We start from the raw sequence: 25,042 nt of genomic DNA, 5'->3' as shown, positions 1-25,042 counted from the left end.
CTGCTCTCCCTGCATGGAAACACAGTCTCTGAAGAAAAACATCAAAATTAGTCCCATAGGAAGTCCTTAAGAATTGCGCTTGCACCCTGGACTTTCAATTCAAGACAATCCGGTTTCTTCACCAGGTATTTACAGGTTCTATCATAAAGTAAACTTAAAACATGCAAAGCAAAAAAAAACTCTAGCCTCACCGCAGGCTCTTGTTCTTTCAGCACTAATTAGCTTACAGTCTTTCCCCCTGCTGGGCCACAGAATTGTTGGATCCCCTTTCAATATCTAGCTTCAATAAGCTCCCTCTGAAACCCAACCCTTGGTTCTTCGGGGTTCCTACCCCAATTCTGTGAGTCCTTAGAACTTAGGTGGCTTAATTGGGAAACTGTTTCAAAAGCCAGCAAACCTTCTCCAGTTCCTCTGAGCTTCTGCACAGCTGTAGTGTAGTGAGTTAATCAGGTTGCTGCAGCCCTGCTCTGGGCTTGTCTTTACTCAAACAAAAACAATCAAAAATAGCTTTCCATTAATCTTTTCCCTTATTATTCTTATGCAGCTCCGTACCTGCAACCCTTAGTGGAAAGCTGCCAAGCCTACATCCATGGCTTCCTCCGTATCGGTCTCAGGCATGCCCCATTCATCCAGTTCCATGTTTTCCACCATACCCAGCTGCTCGGCTGGCTCTTGAGGCAGGGAATCCTCGCACTCCATAGGTTCTGGAGCGGGGTCTGGCCTTTGCCTGGCCCGGAGAACCTTCTCTGCCAGCTCCTGGTGTGCTTTCCCTCTTAATGCCCTGGAGAGCTGCTTAAGAGGCTTTTGGCCACGCCCTGCACTCAGTGTGTGTGTGTCTAGCTTGCGTGCTCTTGGGCTCCCCTCCAGGTTGCCGGGCAGAATACTACTGGGAACCTCCTAGTGTGACTCAGGCTTCTCTTGGGTCGTGGAGCTAACTTATACTCTGGGCATTGCTCCAGCTCAGAAGGCTCAGGACAGGCAGCATCGGTTTTCAGGATATTCATCCTGATCGTCCTTAGGCAGACTCTGGTCTCTAATACAGGATTGAGACCGGAGTTTCACTTTGACATGACCGTCGCGCAGGGCGGAAATGTCACACTACGTGTTCCACATTTTTATTTTTTATAACTGTTTGTACCATTTTACCCGGCACTAAAGTGAGGCTTACCAGTATGTAATTTCCAGGATCTCCCCCGGAGCTCTTTTTAAAAATCAGCATAACATTGGCCACTCTCCATTCTTCAGGTACTACAGATGATTTTAGTGACAGGTTACAGATCACTAACAGCAGATCAGCAATTTCATATTTGAGTTCCTTTAGTACCCTGGGATGTATACCCTGGGATGGTCCTGGCGATTTATCACTTTTTAACTTGTCGATTTGGCTTAGTACATCTTCCAGATTCACCAGGATATTTCAGTTCCTCTGCATTATCACCCTTGAAAACCATTTCTGGTTCAGGTAGATCTCTTACATCTTCCGTAAAGACTGACGCAAAGAATTCATTCAGTCTTTCCGCTATGGCCTTATCCTCCCTGAGTGCCCCTTTTGCTCCCTGATCATTCAACGGTCCCACAGATTCCCTCACAAGTTTTCTGCTTCTGATGTATCTAAAAAAATTGCTATGAGTTTTTGCCTCTTTTGCAAGTTTCTCTTCATATTCTTTCTTAGCTCTCTTTATCACTGCTTTATATCTAACTTGCCGGTGCTTGTGTTTCTTCTTATTTTCTTCATTCGGATCCTTTTTCCATTCTTTAAAGGATGTTTTTTTTACTCTAATTTCCTCTTTCACTTCACCTTTTAACCATGCCGGCTCTCGTTTCCTCTTTCACCTTTGCTGATACGTGGAATCTATCTGGTCTGGGCTTCAACGATAGTATTTTTAAATAATATCCATGACTAATTTACAGTCCTAACCTTTGAAACTGATCCTTTTAGCTTCTTTTTAACCATTTTCCTCATTTTATCATAGTCGTTCTTTCAAAAATTAAATGCCCCCTACAGTAGATTTCTTTTGCGATGTTACTCCCAGTGTCAGCTCAAATTTGATCACGTTATGATCACTGTTTCCCAGCAAACCCAACACAGTTAACTCCAGCATATAAATATGTGGAGAAAAAAAGCTTCATGCGCTAAGCTAAACACAGCATATAAATATACGGAGAAAAAAACCTCAGTTAATGCTTCATGGGCTCAAAAAAAACTCCACAGCAGTGTTACTGCAGTTCTATCACAATGTCTTTATAGTGTTTCATTCACAGGATCAGTCAGCATCAAAATCAAAAAGCAATATATAGACATTGAGATAGAACTACTGTGGAGTTTTTTGAGCCCATGAAGCATTAACTGAGGCTTTTTACTCTACATATTTATATGCTGTGTTTAGCTTAGTGCAAAATACTGCGTTTCTCTCTCACCCTATATTGTACTACATAGTGGTCAGTGGAGTGATCATTACTGTGTCAAGCATCATTTTTGCTTTTTCTTTGATAATTGAATTATGCTCTATTGAATTATATAGTAATTGAAATCACCCATTATTATAGTGTTGCCCATTTCTCCAGCTTTCCCAATCTCTGAAAACATTTCTTCATCTGTCTGCTCATTTTGTCCCGGGGGATGGTAGTATAACCCTACCTTTATATTCCTTCCCTTCACACATGGAATTTCTATCCATAAGGATTCCACACTGTTATCTATATCATGCAAAATGTTTATTTTATTTGATTCAATTCTCTCTTTAACATATACCGCAACCCCCTCCCCCCCCCCTTCAATTTGATCTATTCTATCCTTGCAATATAATTTGTACCCAGGTAACATAGTGTCCCATTGATTGTCCTCCTTCCACCAGGTCTCCAAGATGCCTATTATATCTATCTCATCATTCAGTGCTATATACTCTAACTCTCCTATTTTATTTTTTAGGCTTCTTGCATTTGTATACAAATACTTCAAATTGTGTTTTTTCCTTGAAACTACGGGCTGCTGAGAAGACAGGGAAAATTTGAGTCTTTTACTCTGCCTTCCTCTTAAATCCTCCTGGCTTTCTTTCACCATTAATGGAACCTTTCTACCGAGATACCTCACACCGAACCATCTGCTCCTGGGTGACTGTCAGCTTTCCCCAACATCTCAGTTTAAAAGCTGCTCTATCTCCTTTTAACTGTGTCTGATCTTGTGCCATACTAATTTCCACTTAAAGCTCGCTTAAACAATGGCAATGTGGTTTAAGTAAATGTTTTATCCAGTCCAAAAGCACTATCAATAAATGTTCAAAAAGTGTATCTGGATCAATATAAGATTTTAATAACTTATAATAAGTTCAAAAAGGACACCTCAGCCCCACCACTCCACCGCATGTAATATTTTCTATAGCGGGAAGCAAATTGTGGTGCTTCATCATTGGCTGTCGCTTTTTGTTTTTGCACTGTTATTTTTGGTTATTTTTTATATATATGTATATTTTCTTTTAACTTTTTATATATCAATAATTTAAAGAAATAAATATTTCCTTAACACTAAACATTCTCGGTGCCATATCTCCTTTTAAAACATTAGTGCCAGCAGCCTGGTTCCCTCCTGGTTATGGTGGAGTCCGTCCTTTAGGAACAAGCTCCCCCCTTTCCCTGAAAGTTGTCCAGTTCCTAAAAAATCTAAATCCCTCATCCCTGCACCATCATCTCAACCACGCAATGAGACTTTGGAGCTAAACCTGCCTCTTGGGTCCTGCACGTGGAACTTGGAGCATTTCTGAAAATGCAACCGTGGAGGATCTGGATTTCAGCTTTCTACGTAAGAGCCTAAATTTGGCTTCCAGAACCTCCCTTCCACATTTTCCTATATCATTGGTACCTACATGTACCAGGACAGCTGTCTCCTCCCCAGTACTATCTAAAATCCTATCTATGTGATGCATGAGGTCCTCCACCTTCGCACCAGGCAGGCATGTGACCAGGCGATCCTCACGCTCACCAGCCACCCAGCTATCTACATGCCTAATAATTGAATCACCAACTACAACCGCTGCCCTAACTTTTCCCTCCTGGACAGAAACCCCTGCAGACACATCCTCAGTGCCAGAGGATATTGCATCCCCTGGTGGGTGAGTCCTAGCTACAGGATTATTTCCTACTTCACCAGGGTGATGCTCTCCTTCTAGGAGACCTCTCTCCTCCAAGTCAGCACAGGGGCTACCAGACTGGGTGGGACTTCTCTACACCATCCCTGTAGGTCTCCTCTATGTACTTCTCTGTCTTCCTCAGCTCCTCCATGTCTGCTACTCTAGCCTCAAGGGGATATACTCTTCTTATCTCTGCAAACTTGGATTTTCAGCTTTGACAGAAATTAAATTGGAAAAAAAAGAACTGCAGATGGTGGATGATGAAATGCATGTTTGCTTGTTGACTATCAAGCTGTGTTTTCAGTTAATTTACCCTCAAAAGCAAGCACATCCATCACATTGATAAGCAATTCTGTTCTATCTACTTTAGATTCACCATTGTTACAATTACTCATACATAGCTTAAAGAATTTTAAATAAATAACTCTCAAATTTAGGCCCCCTTTTATCAAGCTGCATTAGGGTTTTTTTTATCACCGGCTACAGCAGTAAAAGCTCTGATGCTCATAGGAATTCTATCAAGCAGTGGCCAGCGATAAAATCCCTAATACGGCTTGATAAAAGGGGGGGGTCTTCATTTTTTGTTGGTTTTGCAATTTTATAATTTCAATTATAATGTGCTGTGAAAAACATTTGCTCCATTTAGTATGCCAGAGCTAAAAAAAAGTTTGAGAGACACTGCATTAGAGAATGTAATTATTAGTTGTAATGCATACCTGAGCCTGGTTTTTTATATCTTTTAACTCTTTGTCAAGTTCTTCAATGTCTTTGTCTAGGAGTCGACAGAACTTAAGAATGCTGGTATCTCTTTCAGCAACTGATTTATCAATTGCATTTCGTACAGATGAAATGGATGCCTTAAGCGTTGCATACAAAGCAAAATCTTCAGGAGGTGTAGGTACTTGGTATTGCTCTATAAGATGATACAGCTGTATCACTACATTACCTTCTTCTTCAAGACTTTCAATCTGAAATGAATGAATGGTATCAAAATATGCTAATGTACTACAAATTTTATAAGAATAGCATATAAAATAAAATCATTGTAAAGATCAAGTCTATAAATGGATGCCCACATTTATGTATTCCTTGCACATGTAAATTACAGAATACTAGTACTTTCACAGGTAAGTGAACACTTCTGCATGTAAGTCCTAGCAAAGCAATTAAATGATATTCTGTAACATCGTGCATATGTAGCATAGCACATAAATGCAATGGAGGTGGAGCATGGGCAGGACATGAGCATGGCTCAGACCTACATGCACAATTTACAGAATTCTGTATATTAAGCTCATCCCTGCCATATTTATGCACTAACAGTTATGCCCTTTTGTAGCCCCAGTGAATCAGCCAAAATCTTGCGGTCCAGTAATAGGAAAGCTCAAAGCCAAGACCAAGCTACCAACTGTGAGTACTCCTAATTTACTGGAGCCTACTGAAAGTCACCTAAGTCCTTTGAACTTGGATTCTTTTTTAATCTCAAATGCAGGGTTGGATTTGGGTGTGTTGAGCTCAGAGGATAGGCAAACCCCTGATCAACCTACAGCTTCTTCTGTCAACCCTCTACAGAGTTTTCCCAAAGTGGTGTTAACTCAGTGGAGGGATCAGCTGATATATCTCATTTTATTTCTTCCATTTGTGTGTTGCACATACATATACAAGCTCTAGGCGACATTACAGAGGAAGGGGTTAGAAGAGGGTAGGGAGGACTATGGAGGGCAGGAAGGAGTAGAGAAGAGAGAACCATGTAGAATATTTCATAAAAATTCCTAACTTTACAGTTAGAAGCACCATCTATGTAAATGATATCTAAATGAATTAAAGTAATATGTGAAAAGGAATAGAAGGGAGGAACCATTAAACAATAGAATTCAGGGAAATTCAATTAATAAAATAAAAGAATAGGAGTAAAATCAATGGAATAAAATTTAAAATAATTCATAAACTGGGAAAAAACCCAAAATCAAATAAGTCTGACAGAAGTCCAATTTCTTGAAGCAGTTCTGTTGCCTCAGCATATTTGGCAAACCACATAAAAACCTCTAGGACGCAGTCCACTAAAAAGCTTGGATGGGTCCAGCCAAGTTTTAATATTATTTTAATATTAATAAAGTCCATCTTAGGAACATCATTTCTCCACATTATTTTTTGTTTCTTCTTGGATTTGTCTGTGGAGATCATTGGGTCATTTCTCATGTTTTCGCCTCAGCATATTTTAAATAGTCCAAACGGCAAAAGTCCAGACGGGACAGATACCAGCTCGGGATTTCCAGCTGCTGCATCCCGGACTCATCACTTCTAGGCAGAAGATGCACAGAGATAGAACAATCCAGCGCCGGACCGCACTGCTTGTGGATGCTCAAGGGCAACTTCCAAAGAATACAGCACTTTGCCTCCATTGGAGAACAACCGGGAGGAGGAGTCCATGGCATGGCCCAACTCCACAGATCTGGAGATACCACCAGCTCCTCCCCAATGAGAGAGCAGATGCCGCCCCATCCTAGGCAACAACCAGCAACGATCAACCATGCCTTCAATGGTCCTGCCTCCAGCAATGATCTCCCCACAGTGATCTCCAGTCAGGTAGGAAGGGCCTCTGCTGAAAATTAACTGTTCCAGGCTTTTAGGTTAGTAGACTGTTATACTGTGATTCTATAACTGTCAAACTCCTCCTATCCAAGATGTTTTCTGACTCACCCGAGTGAAAATTAAAAGAAAAAAGTACAGAACCCTGTAAAACTATGAATAAGGTAGATGAAAGGACCAAAATTTGCTGCCTAAAGTGGTTTCTCTTGGGCTGATGATTTTTACTGAGGGTGTTTCAGAGTCTGTGGAGACTTCTTCACAAGTCTCCTTAGTAGACATCTGGAAAGTGGTGAAGAGAACAGAGACATTATTGCAAAGTCCAGTATTTATTATTTATTTAAAAATTTATATACTACTTATACTCTAAGCAGTTTCCATAAAATTTAACATTCATAATTACATCTCAATAACTTAAAACTAACAGACACACTCATCCCCAAGTGAAAACTAACAAACTTCACTCACTCCCTACTAACAGTCTATTCATCACATAGATGATCATAAAGCCGTCAACCTGTAGATTTCAGCAACCAATACAAGAGATACTTATTTCATAAGGGTCAAACATATCCTAAGCTGTATTGCCTCTACAAGTAGGCATTAACAAACAGCATGGTCTTTAACATTTTCTTGAAATTGAGGCAGTCAGTATATAATCTTAATTGTCTCGACAACATATTCCAGAGAGACATCCCAGCACTTGAGAACATTCTTGATTTTGTGACTACATATCTCACTCCTTCTTCCATTCTTGCTATGGCAGCTCTGTGAATTTCTCAGCTAGTGGTTTCTAAATGGAGGGCATGCATCTGTCATTAGTGTCTTGTGGAGAGGAGGAATTTAGAATGGTGCCTATCTGCGATCAGGCTAAGGCATGATTCTTTAACTGGAGCCTGTGATATGGGTGCCAGTTAGAGAATCAGGGGTTAGGCACCTGCCATTAGGGCAGACACAATTGTTCAGCACACAAGTACATGATTCAGCCACTTCTTAGGTGGCCACCGAGACTGGCATCCTCTACAGAATCAACACCAAAATATATACCATTGGGTCCCTGAAAAGTGGTATTTAATTCATGTTTCTTAACAGTTATACTTGGGGGGAATCAAAGGTAATGGTACCATTACTGGCTACCCCATTGAAAAAAGCATGGCAAAACTGAAAAGGTGTTCTCAGATTTTACTCCAGGGTTAAGTAGGTCTCTGGGTGACCAGAGAATTGGATATAGGGAGTGTGCTAGATGTGGTGTATTTAGATTTTAGCAAAGCCTTTGACAGTGTTCCACATTGGTGTCTAAAAAATAAACTGAGTGCCCTCAGGATGGGCCCAAAGTGAAAGATTGAGTCAGGAACTGGTTGAGTGGAAGATGACAGAGAATAGTGGTCAATGGATATCTCTCTGAGGAAAGGGATGCTACCAGTGGTGTGCCTCAAGGTTCGGTCCTTGGGCCTGGATGTTTTGGTTTTTTTAAAAACATTTTTGTAAGCAATATGGCTAAAGGACTATCAGGTAAGATTTGCTTCTTTGGGGATAATACCAAAATCTGCAATAGAGTAGACACCACTGATGGTGTGAATAACATGAGGAAGGACCTAGCAAAGCTTGAAGAATGGTCTGAAATTTGGCAGCTAAGATTTAATGCTGGGAAATGCAAGGTCATGCATTTGGACTACAAAAACCTGAGGCAACAGTACGGTTTAGAGTAGTGGTCATATTTTGGATTTATAAGTACTTGGAGGGCCTCAGAAAAAAAATAGTTGTCTTAATAAAGAAATGACAATTTTGCATGAGGTAAAACTTTTTATAGTTTATAAATCTTTCCTTTTGGCTAAGTCTTAATAATAATATTGTAATTTATAGCTAAAGAGACATATGATCATGAAACTGTTTTATTTTACTTTTGTGGTTATGATAAACATACCGAGGGCGACCTTGGATCCAAGATGGCCACGGTGCAGACGCTCTGAGAGCGATGCTTCTGACCGCTTCACTCGTTTCTTTTTTTCTGCTAATCAGCTCGCTGTTTACTTACTTCGGATGCCGAAGAGAAGGGGCAGGAGCGCAGCTGGCGCCTCGCGGCGCTCCGAGGTGCCCTCCTTCGCCAGAGTCGACGAGATGTTGCGGCGGTTGCAGGAGGCAGTCCTTCCTGAGTCGGGAGCAAGCCCGTTGAGAGCACCGGAAGGGGGCGAGACCGGGTTGTCTCTCCAGGGCTAGAGACTACCTTAAGCCCCGACTTGAGAGCTCCACCTCCATGTCTCCGGTCAGCCAGTTTTCCAGGGGTGGAGGAAACCCCGGAGATGGGGGAAGTACTTCCCCATGAGGCAGCAGGGTCATCATGGGAGACTGAGGAGGCAGTACTCTCTGACCAGGGAGTAGCTGCAGAAGAAGCCGGCGTAGGACAAGCAACCGGAAGTGAAGGATTCCAACCAGAACCTAACCAGGGGAACTTTTCTTCTTCTGACGGTGAGCATTTTTACACCCAGCAAAGTTTTCCAATTTTGGAAAAACCAGCGCAAGTGACTTTAGATTCACTATGGGATTTGATTGCAAATTTCACTAGGACTATTAGGGGAAATTGATCCAACACTCCAGAGAGCTGAAAGATTTGTCTGCGGATGTGACTGTTTCAAAGGCTACAATTCAAAAGCTTGATCAAGAAATCTCTATGACCAAAAAGTACAGGAGTCCCTAATTAAAGACAATATTAACTTAAGAAAGAAATTGGAGACACTTGAAAATAACTCCCGGAATAATAATTTGAGATTAATTAATTTCCCTAGATTGACTTCGGTTACCCCTAGGGAAATGCTTAGGAGATACTTGATAGAAACTTTGCAAGTTTCAGAAGAAAACTTACCACCATTTGCTCAAGTGTATTACTTGCCAAATAAAGAAGGGGCCCAAATGCAAGTTAAAGTATCGAATCAAGCATTATTGAATGTTTCTGAATTGTTAGAAACTTCAGACAGAGAAACAGTTGTACCTTCTACAATGATTTTGACTGTAGCTCTCGCCATAGATAAAACATGGTTATTGAGACTTTTCTTTAAAAATAGACAGAAAGAGTTCCTTGGTTGCAAAATACAAATGTTTCCTGACCTCTCCAGAGAAACTAAAAGCGACATAGAGAATTTTTGTTGTTGAAATCTGGAGTCACTTCACTGGGAGCAACGTATTACTTGAGACATCCTTGCAAGTGTATTATTTGCTACTGTTCACTTAAATATGTTTTCTTTGAACCACAACAGTTAACAGTTTTTCTGGCTATGTCTCGACTGGATAAAGAGAAATCAACAGCTCCATAATCATATATCTGCCCATTTCTCAGTTTTGTCTATATTTTATCTTCTAATAATAATTTCTTTTGCTCGCTTTAATGTAATCTTGGATCCAACAATAGAGAAACATGTGATTAAAAATCTCTTACTTTCTTACTTTCGTAGTTCTAGACAAAAATTCAATAGCACAGATGAAATCAAAAGGACATACCAGTAGTTGTCTCATGCATCTGAAATGGCTTCTGCAAGGTGACTCTGAATTTGAACTCTCCCGGTGGAAAACGTCAGCACCGGAAGTGAAAATGCATCACAAGGACGCTGTTGCTGAGAAAACATGTCATTGGCGTCCGGTTTGAAAGGTATGTCCTTTTGATTTCATCTGTGCTATTGAATTTTTGTCTAGAACTACAAGTAAGAAAGTAAGAGATTTTTAATCACATGTTTCTCTATTGTTGTTCTAGAAGACTGATCGGTCGGGATACACCCTGAGGCAGCAATTTTGTGAAACGCTGGCCACCGTTGGTGTACCAATCAGCTGAAGATAAGTTGAAAAAAAATTTTTTCTTCTATCTTTTGTTTTTAATTAAGCAAAGTACAGCATAAGGCTATAATTATATTGAAGGTTTTTTGCCAATGAGGTTACCGCTCAACCACCTTTAACAAACCACTTCAGTGGAGGTGGGAGCACCTTTTTCTGAGGCTTTTTTTCCCTCATTTTGAGTTATTTAATAACCTATGCTGTCCTTGTATTATACCATAGGACATTACAGCATCAACGATTACTGAAAGTGTTTATTATTTTACACATTGTGTTTTCATGATATCTGGGTCATTTGTACCTAGCATATGTGACACCCGGGGCCCATCATTTTTTGATACCTCCCCTCATCTATATGAAAAATATGATTTTTAGTAACAATCCACATATCACACAAGAGTGTACCTAGGAAAAGGCAGCATCTTAAACACTGCAGTGAGCACTAGAACACCAACACATACATTGTGAAACTAAACAAGCCAGAATCTGCACAGTCAATTGATCCTGCACAGTCGATGCCAACTGAAAACTATGCCCTTTTCATACACACAGAACAAGATACACCCTTGCCCAATATGGAATAATCACAAACTAAAAATAGAAATATGTAGACAAAAGTTACACTGAACTGTCGAGAAACCAAACTCTGCAAACAAAGCAACACCACAACACCACAAAAACAGTGACACATGTCCCCTAATACTGTGCAAAATAAAGACAGTAGATGTAAATTTGAAAAAACTGATACATAACAATCACCTCTTTACAAATTAACAAATAAAAATAAAACAAATAATGAGAAATAAGAAAATACCATTTTATTGGACTAATCTATTTTTCAATTAGTTTTCAGAGGCCAAATCTTTCTTCAGAACAGTACAGTATACTGCTGTTATGGTATCCTGGCCTGACCTGAGGAAAGGGGTTTAGTGCAAAAAATTGCCTTATTTCCATTTCCTATTTATAAACTTTTATCAATACAGTTACAATACTACTTGATTCTAAGTAAAGTAACAAAAAAAATTTTCTACCTTTTGTCGTTTCTGCTTTAATCATCTTCTCTTTGCTCTCTTCTTTCTATACAGCGTTTGTCCTCTCTCCCTTCCATGCAACATCTGCCCTCTCTTTGCCCCTTCCACCCAGCTTCTGCCCTCTCTCTCTACCCCTTTCATCTACTGCCCACACTCTCTCTGCCCCTTCCATCTACTGTCCACCCTCTCTCTCTTCCATATGGCATCTTCCCTCTTTCTATGTCCCTTTAATAAACTGTATATCCCATGTCCCTTCTCTCCTTTGCACATGATTCATTTCGGCTTCACCCCCTCTCCATTTTTCTGTCTCCACCCCCAATGCTTTGGCATCTCTCTCTTTCTCTTTTCCGTTCCTTCCTTCCTACTTCACACCATGGTCTGGTATCTCTATCTCCTTCCCTTCCCTCCCCCCATGCCATGTCATCTCTTCCTCCCCCTCCATGGTCTGGTATCTCCTTTCCTTTTTTCCTTTCCCTCCCTCCCATGGACTTGGCATTTCTGGTTCCTCTCCCTTGTCTTTCTTCTCCCTCCTTCCCTCTCTCTCCCAACTGGGTGCTGCAGGAGCAGCATTTCTCTCCCCCATTCCCTGTGTAGCAGCAGCATTTCTCCCCCCCTTGCCTGTACAGCATTTCTCCTCCCCCTTGCCTGTGCAGCATTTCTACCCCCTTGCCTGTGCAGCATTTCTCTCCCCCTTGCCTGTACAGTATTTCTACCCCCTTCCCTGTGCAGCAGCAGCATTTCTCTCCCCCTTGCCTGTGCAGCATTTCTCTCCCCTTCCCTGTGCAGCAGCAGCATTTTTCTCCCCCTTGCCTGTGCAGCATTTCTCTACCCCTTGCCTGTGCAGCATTTCTCCCCCTTCCCTGAGCAGCAGCAGCATTTCTTTCCCCCTTGCCTGTGCAGCATTTCTCCCCCTTTCCCTGTGCAGCAGCATTTCTCTCCCCTTGCCTGTGCAGCATTTCTCCCCCCCCCCATGCATGTGCAGCATTTCTATCCCCCTTGCCTGTGCAGCATTTCTCCCCCACTTGCCTGTGGAGCATTTCTCCCACACTTGACTGTGCAGCATTTCTCCACCCCCCTTGCCTGTGCAGCATTTCTCCCCCACTTGCCTGTGGAGCATTTCTCCCACACTTGACTGTGCAGCATTTCTCCACCCCCCTTGCCTTTGCAGCATTTTTACCCTCCCCCCTTCCCTGTGCAGCAACATTTCTCTTCCCTGCCCAGCATTTCTGGCTGGTTCCCCTGCTCAAAGCAGTGGGCGTCTATACCTCACATGATCCGTGGCTGCAACAGAAGCCTTCTCTATGACATTGTGACATCAGAGGGAACGCCTCTGATGCAGCCGTGGATTGAGCAAGGAGCTGATACCCGCGGCTTTTAGCAGGGGAGCCGGCCAGAAGCTGAACAACCACCGGACACCCCTGTTTACAGTTTACTGCTGCTGCTGCTGGTTAAGGAAAGCAGCAGCGGCAGAATAAGGAGGGTGGCCGGCTCTGCATCCCCTTGGGGTGTGCACCCGGGATGGACCTCCCCCCTGCCCCCCCCTTGATGCGCCACTGTCTGGATTTTCAAAAGGCATTTGAAAAAGTACCTCATGAAAAACTCAAGAAGGAAATTAGATAGTCATAGTATAGGAGATAATGTCCTAGTTAAGAACTAGATAAAAGATAGAAAATGACAGTAGAGTTCAATGTTCAATATTTTCAATGGAGAAGGGTAAATAGTGGGGTCCCCCAGGGATTTGTGCTGGGACCATTACTTTTTAACATATTTATCTAGAGATGGGAATAACTAGTGAGATAATTAAGTTTACTGATGACACAAAGTTGTTCAAAGTTGTTAAATCGCATGAGAATACAATAAATCAATTTCTAGATCGCATAACCAGGTAGTTCAATGCAGTTTACAAAAGATTAGTAATATGTACGGAATGAAATAGTTAAAGAATTAGTTGCCTATGAGTTTTTGAAAAGATGAGTTTTCGACTACTTTCTAAATTGAAGATAAGAATAAGAGGTTAGGAATCGATTCTTAAAGAAAGTTGTTGCTCATGAAATTTTTATACTTGCAATCAACTAACTGAAGGGAAAACAAAGCGTGAGTTTTCTTGGATTTTTCTGAGTTCAAAAGACAAATATTGTGGAGCTTGACCAGTAGCGACTTTATAATAGAAACAGCCCAGCTTAAATACAATACGCACCTTCACTGGGAGCCAATGCAGCTCTTGATACAATGGAGTAACATGGTCATACTTCCTTTGGTTATATATAAGTTTAATTGCTGTGTTCTGAATAATTCACATTCTTAGGATGTTTTTCTTAGTTCCTGCAAGATATACTATGTTGCAGTAATCGAGTTGACTCAGAATTAAAGACTGAACCAGAGATCTGAATATTGGGGCTTCAAAATAGGATCTCATTGTACGCAATTTCCACAGCATGGAGAAACCCTTCGGAATCACAGTATCAACTTGATGTTTCATGGTTAGATTATAATTAAGGGTAACACCCAGAATTTTGATTGTGGAATGGATTGTATATTACAAAGATTTGACGAATATAGATGAATCGTTGGGTAATTGTTGAGGGGAGGCAAAAAAGAATTTAGCCTTGGTAGGGTTCAACTTTAATTTGAATTCTGACATCCAAGTTTCTATAGTGTCAAAGATAGCCTCAATAATGTGGATTATACTACTCAATGATGTTTTACAGGGAACTACCCACGCAAACATTCTTCCCCCTGGATTAATGATGACTTAAGAACTAAGAAAAGAGAACTTTAGCTAGATTGTGAACCTTCGGGACAGACAGGGTAGTTTTTCTCAAGTACCTAATTTCATTTTAGTTTGATACATTATGAACCACTTAGATCAGTAAAATGCAGGAGCTGTATATCAAATCTTAAATAAACATAAACATAAACTAAGGAGAGCGGAATGAAAATGGTACATATCCAGACTAAATAATGACAAATCCAAATGGAAAGATCTACTTAAAGTATAACAATAGCCACCCTAGAGGCTAAAAAGAAGTACTCTGAACAACTTTTAAAGACTCCCAATAGATCAAAAAACCTTTTCAAACTAACAAAAAATATACTCACAATATCATAAGGAGACACTCAATATCTTAACACTGAACTTGACAGCGAAACACTCTCAGACTACTTCACTGACAAAGTAGACAAAATACAGTCTCACCTTGACTCTATTACACTACAGACACTGTCCCCCTGCAACACAGACAAAACAGCTAAAACTACAACTGGAACCTAACTAAACTCAATACAGTCTCCCAGTGACACCCGGGGCCCATCATTTTTTGACACCCCCGCCCCCCGGTGACAGGTCAAAAGTGCGCGACGACAAAGGCGCGACGACAACCCAGCGTAGACAACTGAGCGAAGGTGGAAGCGCGCCGAAGAAAAACAGTATTTTAAAGGGCTCCGACAGGGGGTGTGGGGGGGAACCCCCCACTTTACTTAACAGAGATTGCGCCGGCATTGTGGGGGGGTTTGGGGGGATGTAACCCCCCACATTATACTGAAAACTTTACTTTTTCCCTAAAAAAGAGGGAAAAAGTGAAGTTTCCAGTAAATGAGGGGGGTTACAACCCCCCCAAACCCCCCACAACGCCGGCGCGATCTCTATTAAGTAAAGGGGAGATCCTGCCAATCCAACCTGATCAGCTTCTTTGACTGGGTGACGAGGAAGCTGGATGTTGGGGAGTCCCTGGACATCGTATACCTGGACTTCAGTAAAGCATTCGATAGCGTACCACACCGCAGGTTGCTGAGCAAGATGAGTTCTATAGGATTGGGCGACACATTGACGAAATGGGTTGGAAACTGGCTTGGAGGTAGGCTTCAGAGGGTAGTGGTGAACGGCACCCCCTCCGAAATGACGGAGGTAATCAGTGGAGTGCCGCAGGGCTCGGTCCTGGGCCCGATCCTATTCAACATCTTTATAAGAGACTTGGCAGAAGGGTTACGAGGTAAAATAACATTATTCGCCGATGACGCCAAACTAAGCGATATAGTGGGCAAAAGCACAACAGACATAAATTCAATGTCCAACAACATGATGCACGACCTACTCCTACTAGAGCGCTGGTCTAGGTCCTGGCAACTCAGCTTCAATGCCAAAAAAATGCAAAGTCATGCACCTGGGCAGCCAAAATCCATGCAAGACTTACACCCTTAATGGCGAGATCCTAACAAGAACTGAAGCAGAACGAGACTTAGGGGTAATGGTCAGTGAGAACATGAAGACTACCAATCAAGTGGAGCAAGCTTCATCCAAGGCAAGGCAAATCATAGGTTGCATACGTAGGTGTTTCGTCAGCCGTAAGCCTGAAGTCATTATGCCATTGTATAGATCCATGGTGAGGCCCCACCTGAAATACTGTGTGCAATTCTGGAGGCCGCATTACCGTAAGGATGTGCTGAGACTGGAGTCGGTCCAGAGAATGGCCACCCGGATGGTCTCGGGACTCAAGGAACGGCTGGATAAGTTGCAGCTGTACTCACTTGAGGAATGCAGAGAGAGGGGTGACATGATCGAGACATTCAAGTATCTCACGGGCCGCATCGAGGTGGAAGAAGATATCTTCTTTTTCAAGGGTCCCGCGGCAACAAGGGGGCATCCGTGGAAAATCAGGGGCGGGAAACTGCACGGGGACACCAGGAAATTCTTTTTCACTGAAAGGGTGGTTGATCGCTGAAATAGTCTTCCACTTCATGTTATTGAGGCCAGCAGCGTGCCTGATTTTAAGGCCAAATGGGATAGACACGTGGGATCTATTCACAGAGAAAGGTAGGGGAGGGTCATTGGGGTGGGCAGACTAAATGGGCCGTTGCCCTTATCTGCAGTCTATTTCTATGTTTCTAAGAGTGTACCTAGGAAAAGGCAGCATCTTAAACACTGCAGTGAGCAATAGAACACCAACACATACATTGCAAAACTAAACAAGCCAGATCCCGCACAGTCAATTGATCCTGCAGTCAATGCCAACTGAAAACTATGTTCTTTTCATACACACAGAACAGAGATACACCCTCGCTCAATATGGAATAATCACAAACTAAAAATAGAAATATGTAGACTAAAGTTAAACTGAACCGCCATGAAACCAGACCCTGGATACAATGCAACACCACAAAAACAGTAACACATGTCCTCTAATACAGTGCAAAATATAAAGACAGTAGATGTAAATTTGAAAAAAATACATAACAATCACTACTTTACAAATTAACAAATAAAAATTAAACAAATAATGAGAAATAAAAAAATACCATTTTATTGGACTAATCCCCATAAGTTCGGTCCCCATCCCCGCAAACCAACTGATTCCATCCACACAAGCCTTGAATTGTTTTATATTGAACTTATTATATTAAAGTATAAAAAGAAACAATATTCTGTACAATTGTCAATTTATAAATCAGCTTCTTCTCCCCACTCTCTCTTCCCCATTTCCCTTCAGCGTCCTCAGCCCACTCTCTCTCCACTTTCCTTTAGCGCACACACATAAAAACATGCAAGTAATTTTATATCATTTTCATTCTATTCATTCATAGAAATTAAAGTCTAAATAATGCCAGTCACATAACAAAACATGATTTTACAAAAATAATTCCCTGTACAGTCAAGCCTGCAAGGATTACTAGATGTCTTTCAGCAGCTCCCCTCCACCCCTCCCCCTCCCTTACCTTTGTGGCCAAGTCAAAATGATCTACCAACAATAAAATTTTAAAAACACAAAGCACACTGTACGCAGAGAAAATGTTAATTATCATTTATATTCCGTGGGTTTTCAAAGAGGTCAAGGCAGATGACTTTATGCAATGCCACCTCAGTAACAACTATACATAAATAGACAAATATATCCCCTCCCTTTTTACTAAACCGCGATAGTGGTTTTTAGTGCAGGGAGCTGTGCTGAATGTCCCACGCTGCTCTTGACGCTCATAGGCTCCCTGCGCTAAAAACCGCTATTGCGGTTTAGTAAAAGGGGGCCATAGTTCAAAAAATAGACAGCATATATAAATTCTCAAAACGGACACATTTTAATCACTAAATTGAAAATAAAATCATTTTTCCTACCTTTGGTAATTTCATCAGTCTCTGGTTGCACTTTATTCTTCTGACTGTGCATCCAATATTTCTTCCCTTCTTTCAGCCTCCTGTATGCTTCCTCTCCTCCAAACCTCATTCCCTCCCCAAACTTTTTATTTGTTTCACCCTGCCCCCTTCTTTCTTTTTCTCTCTCTCCATACCCCTTTTCTTTCTGTATGTCTGTCATTCTCTCTCTCTCCGTGCCCCATTTCTTTCTTTGTTTCACCCTGCCCCTTCTTTCTTTCTCTCTCCATGCCTTCTTTCATTCTGTATGTCTGTCTTTCTCTCTCTCTCTCTCTCTCCTTGCCCCATTTTTCTTTGTTTCACCCTGCCCCCTTTCTTTCTTTCTGGTTCCCTGTCCCCCCTTTCTTTCTTTCTCCCTGCCTTCCCCTCCCCCATGCCACCATCATTGGGAAAATGCTGCCACCGCCGCTGGGGAATAGGCTGCCACTGCCGCCATCGGGAACAGGCCGGCGCCGGGTTCACCCTGCTTTTCTTCCCCGTGGGGCCGACCAACTCTCGCCGCCCGACGTCAATTCTAACGTCGGAGATGACGTTCTGGGCCAGCCAGACAGCGATTGGCTGGCCCAGAACGTCCTCTCCGACGTCAGAATTGATGCGGGTGGCGAGAGTTGGTCGGCCTCACAGGGAAAAGCAGGGAGAACTCGACGCCGGCCTGTTCCCGATGGCGGTGGTGGCACTCAAGAGGCTAAATAGCCGCAGTTTGCCGGCCTAGGGAGAACACTGGAGGGTGGCCAGCTGTGCACCCCCTTAGGGTGTAAACCCGAGGCAGACTGCCCCCCCACCCTGGTAGGGTACTGTCTGTACCTCACTCCCTCCCTATGACCAAAAATTCTCCTTTCTTCCATTCCCCGTGTACACAACCATCTCTTTCCCTCCCTTCCTCTCTCCCAAGTCCATGCCTTCTGTGTCCAAAAACGCATTCCTTCCCCCACCTCAGCATCTCTTTCCTTCCCTTCCTCTCTCCCAAGTTCATGCCTTCTGTGTCCAAAAACACACTTCCTCCCCCACCTCTTTACCTCCCTTCCTCCATCCTCTCTCCCAAGTTCATGCCTTGTGTCCAAAAATGCACTCCCTCCCCCCTTTTGTGTTCCGCGTTTGCCTCCTAGCCCTCATCTTAGCAACTTTCTCAGCCAAATACAACTCGAGCCGCGAGGCTCGTCTTCTGTTCCTACCTGCCCTGCTGCGCACACATAGCCGACCGGAAGTCTTCCCCGATGTCAGCGCTGACGTCGGAGGGAGGGCTTAAGCAAAGCCTGCCCTCCGACGTCAGTGCTGACATCGGGGAAGACTTCCGGTCGGCTCTGTGTGCGCGGCAGGGCAGGTAGGAACAGAAGACGAGCCTCGCGGCTCGAGTTGTATTTAACCCCGCGGGTCCCCCGTCGTCCCCGTTCAGCTCTCTCCTGTGCACCCCCTCGGGGCTTGCACCCAGAGCAGACCTCCCCCCTTAGGTACTGTAGCGTGGCCGGCCCTTGAGGCTTGCGGTAACCGGCCCACGCTTACAATATTCTCTCAGCGTGCTTCCCCAAGAGGGAGGAAGACCCTGTTGTGAATAAACTATCCTTTGTAAAAAAAACAGAATGGCCTCACACAGGTAAGTTATCAAATAAGGAAATCAAATTTATTGTGTATCCGAACAAGTCCAAACAAAAAAGGCATGAAGGATCACAGTCTCAAAAAGGTAATGGCAAAAAAATAGTGCAAGCAAAATCATACTGTGTTTACCAGCCTGGTCTGGTTAATTCTTCCAAAGTTCTTTTATTAATGTCCCAGGTATAGCAGAGTCTCTGGCAGTCTTTAACTCTCAAAAGTCTTCCTTGCAAATTGAAAAACAAACTATGGCACGTGGCAATGTGCAGCACTGACTTTTCAAATGCAGTGGCAGAAGGTTGGCAGATTTGCCAAAAACGGCTCCTTGTTGTAAAGAGCAAATAACCCGCAAACCCTCCGCTAAGGTGTTGGGCAAATCCTGCCCCAGCCTTCAGGATATTCCCATCTTATGGGAGATACTGCTAAAGCTGTTTCACTAAAGTCCAGTCATGGCTTGCAGCAGCCATCTTAAACCAAACCCTTCCAAGCACACAAAATACTGGGCTGGTATGTTCAGGACAAGTCTTAATTGTCCCACAGAAAAAAAAACATTTCAACAATGAACTCAAAAAAGAAAAGTTCCCCTCCAAGCCAGGAATGCCAAACATAAATTCAAACTTGACTCACTTCCATTTCCTCAATCAAATCCACCTCCGGTAAGGCAGTCCAATCCATAAGTTCTGGCTCAGCATTTACCAGCGTGGTTTCTTCTGGCTCTGAGTTCAGCATTTCTACATCATTTGGTTCAGGAGGAATTGGAGGCTCCTTCCACCTGAGAGCTTCTCCTGCCTCTCTCCTTTTCCTCGACAGCCAGCTTTCCAAATGCTGCAAAGCTGCTGTACCACGCCCAGTCCTACTCAGAGGCCGGACTTCTTTCAGCTGAGGCTGCCTTCTACCCTGTTTAGCCAGCTTTTCACAAAATGGAGGATTTAAAGGGGCCCTATCAGTTTTCACCAGGCTATGTTCTGTAGCAGGTCTGAACACAGCCTGTGCTTCCTGGTCCTGTTCCTGCCTATCAGGGACACAGTGATTAGCCCAGACTAGTTTCAGTGGACGTTTTCTCCGGGGTTTAACTGGCACAAGGCCGGCATTGGGCTCGGGTTTGTGACAGTATGCAACTGCAGTCTCCCACGACAACATCATTGAGATACGAGGCACAATTTACCCTTTTGGCTCCATCCTGGACCCCTGTCCACCACGCCTCCTAGTGACAGTAAAAGACGCCTTTACAGATTGCATCCTTCCTCTCATCAATACCTCCCTACAAACAGGCATAGTGTCCACAAACTGGAAGTCTGCAGTCATCAGACCGAGCCTGAAGAAACCCACGCTTGACCCTAACGTGCCCAACAATTTTAGACCTGTCTCTAACCTACCCTTTGTCTCCAAGATCCTGCAAAAAAACAGTATAAAACAATTGCACTCCTTCATAAACAAGGAGCCTTCCAATCTGGATTCAGGAAATTCTACAGTACTGAAACCATCCTTCTTGACATCATTGATAACTGCTGGAAACTCATGGATAAGGGAAACAATGTCATTCTGGTGCTGCTGGATCTCAGTGTGACATTCAACACTGTCACAACCCTAGCCCTAAAGCTAAGCTTGTGCCAGGGAAGTCTTCTGCTAATCCTAACATTACCCTAAAGAGGGCCAATCAATGTGACAGGGCAAACTCTAGTTCACAGCTAGGAGCAGAGTTTCAATTGAAACACCAAGTCACTGAGCCCTGGGGAGGGGAGGAGGAATGTGAGAATAGCCTAGAGCAGCAGGAGGTGTATCACATACAGGAACAGCCTAGGAAACAAGCTCCTAGGACAGGTAAAGCCCAGCTGCAGGGACTAATTAAGGCCCCAAGGAAAACTCAGTGCAAGGAGCAAGCTGCCCTTCCCCCTTTCAGGTTAGGGCGTGGTCAGCTGCACGCTTTAGAGGCTGCACTGAGGAGGACTAAGTCAGTCTATCCTGGCTCTGACCAGGGAGGATCCTCTCAGGACCGGGCTCCTGACTCAACTATAGGACAGGACGTTGAAATGCCAGAGGCAACTCCTGTCCCTGAAGCCAGCCAACTCTCCAATCCTGAACCCATGGAATTTATGGAGACTGCCATGGAATATGGAGATATAGTGATGGATGAAAGCTAAGTTCCATAACTTTATTGGTTTTTCTATATTGGAAAAGTTGGGGATTTTTGTGATTTGGAATGCCTGCATAAATCCCAGTGGACAGCTAAGTGAGCAGTGCTGAGCTCACTGCTACAAGTGTGCCTGTTTTTGTGGGACATTGAAGCAAGATTGCTGTTATTGGACCATTTTTGAGTTTTTGTCTTTTTGCAGTTTGTTTGGGACTTGTGCTAATTGAGTGAAAGGCAGTAGTGGGGAGAATCCACCGACCATCCTCGGGTTGGGCTTGTGGGGCCAAAATTTTGGCAAGCTAATTTGAAGCTAATTTCAGGTGGATTCAGCTACTCCCTTCCCCCACCAGTGTGCTTAGTTGGTTGGGGGCAGACCGGTTGCAAACCAGGTCTCTGCAGCGTTGCTCAATCCAGGGAGTAACCTTTTGGAAAGACTCATTTAAGGCTGAACAATTAAGAGAGCTGTATGTGATTTTTTCTTTACCTGCTCGGTTATTGAGACTATTGAAGCTGAGCTATCAGGTATTGCCTGTGACACTTACCTATTTCTACCTGACAAGAAGGTGAGGGCTATATTATTGAAAGCCCTGATTTATTTTTGCATATTGTTTGGAACTGTAGCATGAAGTGTTTCAAGGCCAATAAATTGAGACACTCTTTGGAAAAGAACTTTATTCATTCTGACCATTTTGTTGTTTTTTCTTATTATTAAGCCAGCAGGACCTTTAACTTATTTTGAAGGCACGTATAAGTCGGTCGTGGCTGAGCGGTGAACGGGCTCAGTCAAAACCCGGCACCGGCCTTGCCACAACACTAATGATCATTTTCACCTCATTGAACGGCTCTCTGAAATTGGAATCTGAGATACTGCGCTACAATGGTTCACCTCTTTTCTGGAAAACAGATCTCAAAGCGTTCTGCTCAATGACATACTATCAAAACTGAAACCAATCAAAAATATGGTGTTCCACAGGGAGCTCTACTATCCCCCCTACTATTCAATCTCTATGCTAGACCTGTCTTAGACAAAGCCCGCAAATATCAAATAAAGATTCACTCCTTCGCAATGACATCCAACTGTACCTACTACTAGGAAAAGCCTGTGACGCCCAGATTGCAAAACTCCTAAACTACCTCTCAAAAATCAAAAACTGGATGTCCGTAAACAAACTACAACTAAATGCCTCCAAGACAGAACTCCTTTGGCTTCACAAAGAACGATGCGACCGTGCCCATCCCTCGCTGTGCTGGGGCTCAACTATTATAACTGCGAAAGACCAAGTACGCAGCCTACGAATACTCCTTGACGGCAACCTATTGCTTTCCTACCATATCTCCCAGGTGGTATCTTCCTCATATTACTACCTACGACAACTCAGTAAAATAAGGAACTACTTTTCAGAGTCCGACTTTGCCCAACTACTCTATGCCTTAGTACAGTCCCGCATGGATTACTGCAATGCGCTATTCAATGGTCTCACGACGAAGAATGTACATCGACTTCAGTGTGTTCAAAATGCGGCGATCAGAATTCTAAGACTTCTAAAATACCTCCGTGCCCGTGACCCTGTCTCCTAAGCTCTGGCATCTGCCCACTGGCTACTCATAACTAAATGTGTCTTCAAGGGCCTGATTCTAGCATTCAAATCCTTGCACAACATGGCACCGGGCTATGTGATGACTAAGCTTCCTCCATATGTACCGAACCAGTCTCTCTGCTCCCAGGCTGAAATATTCATGAAAAAATGCCCTCTGGTTGTGCCCTGCAACTGCAAACCGCCAAATGACGTTCCTACTCTCACTACATTCCAAGCCACTGGAATCGACTGCCCCTGCAGATCAGATCCCTTGATGGACTCCTCAACTTTAGGAAAGCAATAAAAACATACCTTTTCACATAACCCTTACCCTTTACTGATGGACTACAAAGAAATGTACACCAAAGGAAAACTTATAATGTAAAATCTAATATTATAACTATGGCAAATCCAACCTATAAACTTTCTGGGTTTGTCAATTAGGATAAAACTTGTATTGTAGAATAACCAGAGTAAATTATATACTGTATTAGTATTAGACCCTAAATATGTGTCTAGTTAGAAAAAATTTGTATCGGAAACATGTACTGAAATTTTATTTTTTTTAAATTCTTTATTCATTTTCAAATTTACAATAAGTGTAACAATATATCCAAACAAATTAACAATAAATATAACACAAAGGGGGACATATACTAAATTTAAAAAAATATGGGGGCCATTGACAAAATACTATAATGAATAAATAATAGGATATTTTTTTTTTTTCTTCTTTTCTTTTTTTAAGGATTTTTTTTTATGACACACATAGAGGGGGGGTAAAGAAAATAATTTATACATAAAAAGTTATAATATATTATACAAAATGTAATGTATGAATAAAAGGTAATAAAAGGGTGGGGGGAGGGAAATGGGACAAAATTTATTTAGAATATATTGTATTAGATATAAAAATGTTATTGAATATTTATCAATTGTATTCTAATATGTTGTATAATTTTTATAAAATTTGAAAATTAAAAATATTATATTAAAGTAATAAAAGGGTGGGGGAGGGTGAGGGGGAAAATCAAATTTAGATATATAATGTATTAGATATAAAAGTGATACTATGCATTTATCAATTGTATTTTATTATTATGTACACTTTATGTAAAATTTGAAAATAAAAAAATAATGGAAAAAAAAAAAAAATAAATATAACACTTAATAATCATCAATGGTACAAATGATATGCTCTTATCTCCCACCCTTCCCACTTTCTTTTATCATATAATCAATACCTTATAAATATGTAACAATAAATTAACCCTCCCTACCCCCCTCACAATTGAACTTGTAAATTCAAGGGAAAAAAACATAAAATAAAATGTCATCTAATCAGTACAATACTTTGTAAATGGCTCCCGCACATCTTGAAATTTCCTGAAAAATCCACACTGTATTGCAATAAATCTCTCCATTTTATAAACATGACATAAGGAATTCCACCAGAAATTATAATTTAATCTACTCCAATGTTTCCAATTATACGTAATTTGTTGAATGGCAACCCCCATCATTATAAATAATAATTTGTTATTATTTGTAAAAATCTGACTTTTTGCTCTCATTGCCTTACCAATTAGCACAGTATCATAAGATAATGCGACTGGGTTATCTAATAAACAATTAATTTGGTCCCAAATTGATTTCCAGAAATTCATAATAAATGGACAATAGAATAATAAATGATCTAAAGTCCCTGCTTCGAGATGACAGTGCCAACATTTATTAGACTTAGAGCTATCCAATTTTTGTAACCGAACAGGGGTCCATAATGCCCTATGTAACAGAAAATACCAAGTTTCTCTCATAGATGCCGACACTGTACATCTCATCCTCCAAGTCCAAATTCGTGGCCATTGAGATGCAGTAATTTGATGCTTGGGCGTGAGCGGACTGCTGGGCATGATGGACCTCAGGTCTGACCCAGCAGAGGCATTGCTTATGTTCTTATGTTCTTAATACTCCAAATGTCTCTCAGACCAGTGTTTGGTTTCTTTTTAATAAATCCAGTCAGCAATTTATACCACTGGGCGGCCTGG

At 42.2% G+C, this 25,042-nt stretch overlaps 1 protein-coding gene across 1 annotated transcript in view; it reads right to left on the bottom strand.

Moving 5' to 3' along the window:
- The window catches only part of LOC117347325 (dynein heavy chain 6, axonemal-like), a 2,502,256-nt gene that overhangs the window by 2,035,400 nt on the left and 441,814 nt on the right, over positions 1 to 25,042 (bottom strand). Inside the window, 1 exon segment of the mRNA XM_033918113.1 lies at positions 4,841 to 5,092. Coding sequence (XP_033774004.1) covers positions 4,841 to 5,092 — 252 coding nt within the window.

The sequence above is a fragment of the Geotrypetes seraphini genome, chromosome 1 (genome assembly GCF_902459505.1).
Source record: "Geotrypetes seraphini chromosome 1, aGeoSer1.1, whole genome shotgun sequence".
NCBI classification, from domain to species: domain Eukaryota; kingdom Metazoa; phylum Chordata; class Amphibia; order Gymnophiona; family Dermophiidae; genus Geotrypetes; species Geotrypetes seraphini.
Note: the sequence above shows the minus strand (reverse complement) of the source record. Positions and strands in the feature narration are given on the sequence as shown.